The sequence below is a fragment of the Lutra lutra genome, chromosome 1 (assembly GCF_902655055.1).
Source record: "Lutra lutra chromosome 1, mLutLut1.2, whole genome shotgun sequence".
Classification (NCBI taxonomy): domain Eukaryota; kingdom Metazoa; phylum Chordata; class Mammalia; order Carnivora; family Mustelidae; genus Lutra; species Lutra lutra.
In genome coordinates this window covers 193,041,033-193,052,697 of record NC_062278.1, presented here as the reverse complement: position 1 = coordinate 193,052,697, position 11,665 = coordinate 193,041,033, and the positions used below count along the sequence as shown (strand labels likewise).

The 11,665-nt window shown below is 42.6% G+C and overlaps 1 protein-coding gene across 25 annotated transcripts in view; it reads right to left on the bottom strand.

Annotated features, from left to right (window-relative positions):
• CADPS (calcium dependent secretion activator) overlaps positions 1-11,665 on the bottom strand; it is a 477,655-nt gene that overhangs the window by 42,117 nt on the left and 423,873 nt on the right. For all 25 annotated transcript variants that reach the window (XM_047690232.1, XM_047690260.1, XM_047690359.1 and 22 more), the window contains one exon: positions 4,612-4,644. In XM_047690232.1, coding sequence (XP_047546188.1) covers positions 4,612-4,644 — 33 coding nt within the window. The remainder of the gene's footprint in view (positions 1-4,611; positions 4,645-11,665) is intronic.

Genomic DNA, 11,665 nt, shown 5'->3' with positions numbered 1-11,665 from the left:
TCATGCATATCAATATCTGACATTGTACTATATATTTGCTTATTTGTCTATCTTCTCATTAGAACATGACTCCACGAAATAAGGGTTCTACTTGATCTATTTTCTAGTGTATCCTTAGCACATGGAATGAGGCATGGCACACAGTAGGTGCTCAATAAATATGTGCTGAATGCACAAACTCATGAATGAATAAGCCCATTTCCCCACCTCTTTTTTGTAAGCTCTTCGGTCACACTACGTGAATTTTTATTAGATTCCCCCACCAACTGGAACTTGCAAAAATAACTTAAATTTCTCCTGGGTCCAATGGGATTAATAATGGCTCTCGAACTTACTTACCTTCAGGGGTTGTTATGATCATCAGTTAAAATAACATATGTCAAAATGCCTCAAAAGCCATAAATTTGCTATACAAACATGAGCCACTATGATTCCCCTCCCCACCCTGCCCCACAATATTATATCACTTCATAGGCTTACCTATCTCTGGAAGCTACTTTGGAACCAGGAAGAAGAAAGGGGCTTCAGAGAAACCAACATCAAATAAAGAAGACGAAGTCCCTGCATGCCAACATACGTGATTTTCTCATAATAAAGGCCCTAGGTCTCCTCTCACAACCTTCTTCCATTCTCCCCAGCTTTACAACCAGATCTGACAAGTTTATTCTCCCTCTTTTGGTGGACCAGGCAGGGGGAAGAGGGTAATTGTTTGAAACACATGAGTGAGTTGATAACAGTGCTATCACTTTTCCTGAGGCCCTGAGCAAACAACAGCCCCAGCCCCTAGATTCCTCCACCACTGGGGTCTGGGACTCTCAAGGGCAGAGGCAAGCTGTCCCGATTCCTCTGTGGGTACAGGGTCACTAGGTGACTATTGGAGAAAGCCAGAGTCACCATGGTGATCCTCTGTCATTGAGGAAAGGTCCAAACAAAATGGTGAAAACATAAACTGTTCCCAGAGAAACAAGCTAACATACATTTATAGATGGAAAATATTCTCGGCAAACAGCTGATGTTATTAGCTACATTAGCTTTATACCATATTGCTCTCTGAACACAGTGGGGGGAAAAACTCCAGGTGATGACGTTTAGTACCTCACACTGTTTATTTTAAATGTGGCTTCGGCAGGCTGAAGGGATAGGATGTGGATTTTAGCAAATATACGACACAAAGCAAGGAGTCTCTGTATAGTTAACTCCATCCACGTGTGTCGGATGAGAAGCCACTCTGTGGCTTAGGACAAATAGGACGTTTTAATCCTAGCTTGCCCCTACCAGGTACTTCTGAGCTTGAAAACAAATTTACATTTTCAGTCACCTAAGCAAGCCCTAATTAGAAATGCAAATCTGCTATGTATACCAAAGGGTCAAATGTTACCTCTAAGACAAAGAGATAGGCTTTGGGGATTATGCAGTGTTTTGAATGACTGGTAACAGCACTTCTTTCCAGTAGTGGGGATAATTAAGAGACAAATCTCCAATGTAACTAACTACTAGTCCTCACAAGGAACTGAACTAATAAACCGTGTGCCAAAAACCTCACAGGGCAACACAGATGAACTTATAGACTTCAGAGCCAGAAACAACTCAGGAGATGATTTTATCCATGGTTGTTAAACATGGCTGCCAATGAGAAGGACCTGGGGAGTTTTAAACAATACTGACGCCCAGACCCCACACCCCAGAGATTGTTTTAATTTGGCAGACAACCTAGCACGAATACTTATCAAAGCTCCCCAGGTGTTTCCAAGATGTAGCTAAGGTCCAGAGTCACTGAAATTAGTCCCTTGGTTCCCAAATTTGTGCTACAGATCAGCTCTTTAGAAAAAGATTTCCAAGCTACCACTACCACCACCTCCCCCCCCCCCCGCCCCCGAACTACTGCACTAGAATCTCTGGACACTAGGGGCTATAAATCTCTATTCAAAAAGGACAAAAACAAACACAAATTTAAAAACAAAAAACAAAAAAACAAGTACTAATGCTCCCCATTCTGGTGTGAGGACCACTGATTTAAGAGGTGATAGGAGCTGGTGTGCTGGGACGCTGGCTCTTCAAAACAGAACAGAAACAGTGAAATAGAACAAAACAACAAACCTTGATGTGTAGCACCTGCCAATTTCCAGGGTGTAAATATTCCCTCCATGGTGGAGTGAGAGCTAATGCTATGCTAGAGAGCTTCCATAGTCAAACTGCTGGCACTTAAATCCTCACTCTCTGACTTACTAGCCAGGTGATCTTGAGCATGCTATTAACCTTCCTATGCCTCAATTTCTTCATACTACCCGCCCCCCCACATAGTTGTTTTGAGAAGTCAATGATTACTATTATTTAGGATAAGTAAACAATATACATACCGTGTATTACATACTATTATTTTCTATAAAATTGCTTATTTACTAAAACACAATATTCTCACTATAATAGTACTGGTATAAAAATACATGTTAACTTAATTTAAAGGTTAACCTTTGTCCTTAGCCATAATGATTGGTGAAATCATGGGTTTGATGTACTAACCATATTTTTTCTAATACTCACTAGATAACTACTCAATTATCCTAAGAAAGATGTTTGTCTGTATACTAAAATCATCTTGCAGATGGCATCGTGTTTAAGGGGAATTGTTTAACTCTCAGCTCTGCCACTTACCAACCCTGGGACCCTGAGCAAGTTAACAACGCTGTGCCTCCATTTTCTCATCTTTAAATTGAGGCTGTTGTAGAAATTAAATGTAACATGCTTAGAATAGCACTTAGCATTCAGTGAATGCTTTATGGGATTTGGTTGCAATTGTGATTATGATTATTGTATCATATATCAGACTGGTAAATATACCACGTACTGGAACATGCTTCATCATTTTTTCTGTCTCCCTAGACGGTGTAAACTCTGCTAATGCATTTTTGTTCCCTTTCCTGTAGAGGTACAGTCCTTTTTTTTTTTTTTATTTACAATAAATCTAAAACTGGTTTGTAGGAATGAGGTCGTACCACACAAAATTGCTGATATTTGACTTTTTTTGATGTCCCCCAAATAATTAGACCTCCCCAATAATTTCAGTTGATAGTAATGATTGCCAGATCAAGTTTCTCCATCTATTTGGGTCTTGCCTACTGGGCATCTGTTCAAACCTCGTTGGTGAGCTCTCCCCTCCACTTGGAGGTCTACAGAAAACGACTTCAGCCACCAGACCCTTGAGTTGGGAGCCTGGAATTTCAATTTCTGTTACTGCTGAAGACTAGTACAGGACAGGGCTACCATCCCTACTCCCAGCTGTGCAATACAGTGTGGGGACCCCCTTCCCCCCACCCACGGGCCCCCTATTGCCAAATGTCTAGTGAGAGTCAGGTATGGTGCTGAGAGTCCCATATACATATGTCATTTCATCTGTACAGCAAACCCGTGGCTTGGATATTATTACCTCTATTTTAAGGATGGAGAAACAGCCCAGAGAATTTGAGTAGTTTGCTCCCTGTGAGCTGAAAGTTCATACTTTGGGGCTTGGGAAAAGAAATTACTTAATGCCTCTCCTTGCTGCAGTTATATGAGAGTTTTTTCTCTTCTCCATTATAAAGACTATCTACGTGAAGGAGTCTGAGGTCCCTCGATGAGAAGTATTATATAAATTCAAAGCATAATTATTGATTGTACATTCTTTCATTAAACAAACAAAATATATGCTAATGCTAAATTCACTCCAATTTTCCATTTTGCCATCCTTTGAGAAATAAGCCAATAAACCATTACACACTTAGCTTCCTGGGGAAATGAATTTAAATGTTAATATAAATCCTTTTAGAAAAAAACAAATTTTAACAAATAAGTATTTGAACAAGGAGGGTACTTAACCACGTTCAGAATGAGAAACGTTCAGTTCAAGACCCTTGGTGGCTGTTGAGATAAGCTCTCTAAATTTAATATTTTATAATAGACTCACACCTCTTTTGTTAGAAATGGAGAAACAGAATCATTTTCTTTTCCCCTTTATTGGAATATATTTAAATCTCTCCAATTTTATTTTGCTAATAGGCAGGGCAAAGTCTGTCTATAAATGTATCCTGACTTATCATAGGTAATCCCACACTCCAGCATTCATGTGTAGTACTTAACCTCAATTTAAATGTAAATTTTGGGCAACCACAAGTGCTTTATCTGTGAACTTTGAGAGCTCTCTTCATTAATGAGGTCTGCACTAATTATAAGCAGTTTTGTAAGGTTTCCTTAAGACAATTGCAGAATTGACCCCAAAATGAACAAATTCAGAATTTATTTGTTTAAAAAAAATACTGGCAACCTTGTGCAAATTTCTAGCTCCCAGCTACTCCCAAGGTGCGCATGCAGAGGGGAGGTGGCAGGATGATAACAGAATGAACTGTATCAGAAAAACCAAGGAAAATGAAATTAAAGGCAACAGGGTTTACCCTCAAATAGGATCTTTCTTCTTGATGAAACAAACCATACCCTCTCCTCATCTGAAAAAAGTTTTACCGTGAAATATTCTTGACTTCTCTCTTTCTGATGATTCAAGTCAGCAACTAATGAAAACAGTGCCATTAAATTTCTCATGAAAGCAAAAAACCCCCACAAAAACAATTTTTGAATACTCACAGGTACATCCACATATTTGGAAGCGGCCTTTACCTACGGAGGAAAGAAGAGGGCAGGAGTGAGGCTGGTGTTCATGCTTCATGGTCCACAGCTCTGGGCTGTGTGTCATCATCAGTTAACACAGTAGGCTGGCCACCCGGAGCTGACCAAGAAACATAGAAAGATACTAAAAATAAAATGTGATGGTTATTTTCCTCCCTAAGCCATAGCCACTGCTTTGGAGAGAAAGAGAGAGAAGAGAGGGAGAGAGAAAGGGAAGAAAGGAAGGAAGGAAAAGAAAAGAAAGAAAAGAGAGAAAGAAGAGAAGGAAAAGAAAGAAAATGAGCAAATATTTACTGATTGGGATCCCATGGCTGGTGTGGGAGTTTTGTATTTTTTTCTGTCCCTTTACAAAGGAGAAAAGTGACTAGCTAAACCCAAACTGATTAGTAGAGGGCTTGCTAGTATGGAAAAGCAACTAAGGCTGCTGTGGCTTCTTGTACCCAGTGTCTTTTTGTCATTTGGCCACAAGATTGTCCTAATGGAATCCTTGGGTTTCAGCAAAGCATCTGCAAGGGGAGAGGATATGGTGGGTGGGTGTCCTTCACCCAGAGGGTGAGAGGTATCTGTGGAGGGGTTGGGAGGGTACCAGAGCCTTTAAAGCCCAGCCCCTGGGCTTTAAAGAGAGAGCATGCATGAGCAGGTGGAAGGGCGAGGGAGAAGTGGACTCCCCGCTGAGCAGGGAACCCGACATGGGGCTTGGTCCCAGGACCCTGAGACCATGACCTGAGTTGAAGACAGATGCTTAAGTGACTGAGCCACCCAGGTGCCCCTGTCTCCTGGTTTTAAATACTAAAAACCTCAGATGGAAAGTGCAGAAATTTATTTTCAGGTTTTGGGGAGAGAGTGTCGTGTTTGAGAGCATGGGGTTCGATGTCAGATCCGGGTTCCAATCCAAGCTCTACGACTTACAGGCTGTGTGACCTCGGGCAAGCTATTTCAGCACTCTGAGGCTCAGTTACCTCATCAGCAAAATGCAGCCACTAGTAGATACCTATTTCAGCTGGGTCATCTGAAGGTTAGTGCACACAAAGTTCTGGGACAGCGTAGGCACCGACCAAATGGCCGCTAAGACCATCAATTCATAAGCAAATGTGGGTGGGCTCTGTGTGCGGGCTACATCAATGAAGATCTGGCTTTGAGGAATAAAACCTATGGGAGTATGTCTGCTCTTCTGTGTGTTTCATTTGGACCCAGGTCATGTTACTCTAGGCACAGGTGAGACCAACGAGCTATATTTGGGGTCAGAGAGGGTTTATAGTCTTATTGGAAACTGCAAAGACTTCGAGGCACAGGTCACATTTCACATCACAGGTAGGCTTCTTCTTGCCCTTTGGCTGAGACCAATATCAGGAATCACAGCTTCTATCCACATGTCTCCTAAGAAAGGATCCAGGGGAGCATGTCCGCTTATTGCTCTTTTTTCCAAAGCTACTTTTCACAATACCAACTCCCAAGTAAGAGAAACCAGTGAACCAATGGTGGGGATGGGGGGACGGCGTAAGAGCCTGGGATTAAGCATCCCAAATTCTGTTACGGGGCAGAACTAGTTGACCCTCAAGTCCATCGAGTCCCATAGCTTTGGTTTCTAGAATAGGGTGTAATTTTGGGTACTTCACAGAGCTGAGAGCCTGACCTAGTAAAAAAGCATATGAGAAAGTGCTTCATAAACTTTAAAAGGCTGACCACACATATCACATAGTTAATTATTGAGAGGGCAATGCATCCAAACATCTGAAATCATCACCAGCGCCCAAGATAATTCCTAGATTCTCCTGTTATAGATTCTCTTAGACCCCTCCACTTTTTCTTTGCAACACTGACTGTAACCGTAATTCAGTAATTTTGTACAATGTCTGTGTCCCACAGAATGTCATGTCTTGCTCACAGCTGTCTCCCCAGCTGTGTACAAATATCACATTTGGTACCTGGTTTAAAAAGGGCACCGAGGAAAAATGGGCAGAAGGAAGGCAGTAGAGAAAGAAAGTGACCAGTGATGGCTTCAGGGTGGTTGAAAATTAAGCAAGGGAATGGCCAGATTGAGAAGCCATTCATGAGTCAGTGGGAAAGCCGACATTCTGAAAGCTGACCTCTTGCAAAGGCACGTGGGCGAAAGGAGAAGGCCCACATTGGGCCATTAAAGGGATATCAGGAAAGCTTTCCAGATTTCACACAATTAACATTTCTACTAAATGAGTCCCAACACCAAATCTTTCCTGTCCATTCCAGATGCAGAATTTAGTTTGGGTAAGAAGGTGGCTTTCCGTTCTTTCAAGTCTCCCTGACTTACAATATCTAACATTTATACGATGTTTTTTGCTTTGCAAAGCACATTCATTACAGTTTCTTCTTTAAGCCACCCAGCAAAATGGGGGCTATGAAGCATATCTATTTACAAATGAGAACACTAAAACCCACAGCACTTAAGAATTCATTTGCTCATGAGCTAGGCCAGAAGGCAGAGAAGGCAGGACTCAAATGTGGTCTCCTGAGCTCCTATTTTTCCTTTGGGACTCCTGACCTCCTCCCTCATGGTAGAAATGTATAAGAGGAATTCAAACATCAGTGGTTGTTGGGGCAGGTGCTGGTAAAATAATTCTTCTCAACTAGAAACTGCCTCCTTGCTCTGTGGAGTCAGTGCTTGGCAGTTGGTAGGAGTTTTGCTACAGCTGAAATGATCAACCTTTAAACACGCCTACTCTCCATTTACCACTAACATGCAGTTTCAATTCAGAGAATGACACCAGTCAAGTTCTATTCCTTTCAAGGCAGTTTGGGAAGATCAGGCAAGCTCTATGTCATGAATGAAAAACCATACACTTGACTACATCCAGCAGCCTTCTGTTTCTCACCGGATAACTGCTGACTTATATTCTCTCTTAGTGATTTTCCTCCCATCCCATAGTAACAGGGAAAAATAGCTCAGAGTGAATTGTGGTCCCACTTTTGTTTAGAAAAATGTGGCATATCACTTTTGGTTCTGGCCACTGAATTTTAAGGAGATTGATGATGAGGTTATAGGAGTGTCTTCTCATAAGGAAAATGAGAACAGAGAGATCTTGCCTAGAAAATGTAATGTTCGTTTGGTATTAATTAAGGAGATTCCATGTGGAAAGACTGAACTTTTTCATGGTGATTCTAGAGCATGGAATCAGGATGGATGAGTAGAGTGAAGGGCCCCAGGAGAAGGTTCAAACAGCTCTCTCGGTCCATCCAGGCACTGGTCATCTCTGATGGTTGAGGAGCTCAAGCAGGAGCTCTGGGGAGAGCTCTGGATGTGAACCTTTCCTGGGTGACAATGTTGCCTCCAAGGCTGCTTCATCTTCTGACTCTAGTCTCCTTAAGAGGTGAGAAGCTTCCATCAGTTCTGTCTTTTGAGAATAGATGTTGAGATATAGCAGAGTGAATAAATTTGCAAAGCCAGCATCAGAACTCTGGTTCCTGAACCCATTCCTGCCTACCGTCAACAGTGCTGCCTTTAAATATCACATTTATTTTCAGTATCCATAGGATATGTTTTTGCCAGCTATATTCTCAGAGGAAGGACCAGATCCTCCCAACCCATGAGGGCTTCAGAATTACTGCCAAGGGTCAGAAAAATTCAAGTGCACGACAGACACTGTCTTTAGATCAAATCAATAACAGGCCCTCTGGTCTACACTTGATGCTTTTCCATTGTATGTAGATGTTATTTTAATGAATAAAACACCCATTTCTTTAAAGGTACTACCTATATTACAGAATTTTGTCATTATGTATGTTTTCCCATCAGTGCTTCTCAGAAGTGTGTGTGCGTGCACGTGTGTGCTAGTTTCTTTTCTTTTTTTAACTTTAAATGAAATCCTCCTAGTGAAGTGGCTAAGATGAGCTCCGCATTGGTGGGATTAGAAGTCTGGCTTTGCCATTTTCTAGCTTGGTGACTTTGAACAGGTTACTGAACCACTCTGAGCCTCCTCTGCAGATGGGATGATCATAATCTTACTCAAAGGGATACTGCAAGGACTGAATGAGATAACCCATCTAAGTGTGTAGGACAGTGCTGGCACAGGGTAAAAGCTGCTTAAGGTAACTTTACCTCATGGTTACTGGAAATATTGGCTTATTGGTGTAAATGAAGTACGTGCTCCTTGTCCTGGTGATGGTGGTGACAGTTTCACTCTTCATCTCTAGTGCATGAGCAATTTCTTGCCATAAAAAGGAGGCTAGAATCTCCCCAGGTTACCAGCAGATATCTGAGCTGATTCTCAGTCTGGTATACTTTCTGCCAATTCACTGAACACCTTGTAGACTAGAGACTCACCCTCAAAACCTTGAGGCAGATGGCAAAGGTCTGTTCACTAACTCAGGATGGCTGAGTTTAGGCCTGAGCAAGCAGGCATTTCCCCAAGCCAGGGCGCTCAGTTATAGTCAACAATCACATAGCTCCTGCTCTCTGGGACCAAGCCATGTGCTCTGGGGTACAGGAGATAAGGGGGAAAGGGAGGGGTTTGCCTCAGATACCTGGTCTGGCACCTTTTCTAAGTAGGGACTCAGCTACCCTAAGGAAAAGGCAAGAACCGTGACTTCATCCATATGTCATTTCCTGAAGTCCTTGCATTCTGACCATCCTGCTGATGGGACAAAGAATACCCTTTCTCTAGCAGCACCCATGGGCACCGGCCCCCCTGCCCCTGACCTCCCAGAAAGACTTTCCCAGTTCTGGGAAAGGGGGTCAGAAAAGGAGACAGAAGGTAGGAAAGCCTGAGGGAAACCAAGGACGATGGGAGGGAGACAAAGTGTCAGAGAACAACCTGTTCATGTTCTCACATGCTTGAAGCAAAGAACACTTATTATGTACGAGGCACCACATCGGGGGCTGTAGAGGAAGGCATTTGCTCCACGATTCCTGGCCCCTTTCTTCGATGATGTCTAAGTGTACAATCTCTCCAAACACAGGATGAGTCATGTCCATCCACAACTAGTAACTATAAGTAACATTTCTGAGTGTTTATGTCTTGCCAGACAATGAGTCAGGAATACTGCATTTGTTATATTTAATCCTCATAACCACCTATTAATTATTCCATTTTACAGTTGAAGAAACCGAGGCTCAAAGAGATGAAGAGACTTGGCTTAAAGTTATGCAGCTAAGAAGTCAAAGCTTTGGACCTCCCATCCCCTAAGCTGCTTATTATTCACTTAAAAACAAACAAGTAAATAGTAACCACTTTTACTGACCAGTCATATGTAACTCTTGCTTTGGGGTGTGTGTGTGTGCGCGTGCGTACACAAACTGAAATGGCTTCTCCGGGAAAAATGTATGAGGGATTTGAATAATTGTCTCCAATGACTCAGTCGGGGCAGAACGTCCAAAACGGTTTCTCTGGCCTGAATGTCCCAGCTAATTACCTCGACCCTCCACCTGACTTAGTGTATGTAGACAGGCTTAATGGTTTCTCTATTGAGCTCTTCCATTATTTTTCAGGTGCCCAAGGTAATCTTTTCATTGAACACTCACCATCCTGGGATTTTCACAATGCTGATGACTAAGGGATTTTCTTCTGCCTGGTCCTAATAAGGGGACCTGAGTTAATCATTGTGTAGCTTTGATAGGGAGCACGGTGGGGGCTTAAACCACTTCTCTTGCTTCATTAGGGGAAAAAGCAACCCAGGTGCAGACCACGAGGACCTCAGGGTTTGATACTATTAAATCAATGCACAGACAAAAAAAAAAAAAAAGAAAGAAAGAAAGAAAAAGTGGATTAGGCCCTTTTTGCAAACAGAAATCTAGTGGGTAAGACTCAAAGATGGAAGAAAAAAGAAGTCTGAACAGATACCACTGCCTTAGTGACTGTCTGAGCTCTCCTTTCTCACCACGGTCACTTAAGAAAACATCAACCAAGGAAGTGTTTTATTCTCCACACAAGCTAAAGCCACCCCAGTTTGTTTGATTTCATCAGAGCTTGGAGCTGATTTCTCCGCTATTGCCTAGAAACATCCAGCCACGCCGCTACTTCACAGGGCTAGCAACATTTACTTCAGCGTTTGGCTTTTGAGATTTCAGTTGCAAGGATCATTTTGCTATTTTGTGCCTTTCTCCATTTTTCTAACCCAGGCGATCACAGAGATCTGGATTACTACTACTATTGTTTTGCAAGTTGAGGCAGTTCAGCATGTAAAAATGTTATGTAGGACCACCACCAGGCACAAAATAATTATTTCTCAGGGCACCTGGGTGGGTCAGTCGGTTGAGGGTTGGACTCTTGGTTTTGGCTCAGGTCATTATTTCGTGGCTCGTGGGATGAGCCCTACTATGGGCTCTGTGCTCAGTGGGGGAGTCCGCTTGAGATTCTCTCTGCCCCTCTCACCAACGCTCAAATAAATAAATCTTTAAAAATAATCATCTCTCTTATGTTGAATTTTATCATCTATTACCATCCTTGTGTCTATGAAAAGTAAGAACTGGGACACCTGGGTGGCTCGGTCGGTTGAGCATCTGCCTTCGGCTCAGGTCATGACCCCAGGGTCCTGGGATCAAGTGCCACATTGGGGGGGGGGGGTCCTTGCTCAGCGGGGAGCCTGCTTCTCCCTCTGCCTGCTGCTCCCCCTGCCTGTGCTCATTCCTTCAATCTCTCTGACAAATAAATAAATAAAATCTCTAAAAAAGGAAAACAAAACAGAAAAGTAAGAACTTCTCTCTCTCCTCAGTGCCTACACTTCCTGATACATAGCAGGAGCTCAGTACAAATCTGTTGACTGAATGAACTTCTGGGCATGGCACTTTTTACTTAGTACCCAGGACGGAGGTTTCTAGCATTTTCTTGTAGTTGGTTTTTAAGTTACAGCAGCCTTAAAAGGACATTGAAAAAAAGTGTGGGCAAAAGGAACTGGTATTTGTTGCCTCTGTGGGAACGGCTGAAAAGGGTCTCTTGTTCTTAGGCAGCATGGGCAATACAGTGCAGGGGTAAGAGTGAGGGGAGGTGGAGGGACGAGTTCAACACTGAGGCTAGCATCTAGTTCTATCACTTTCCAGTTG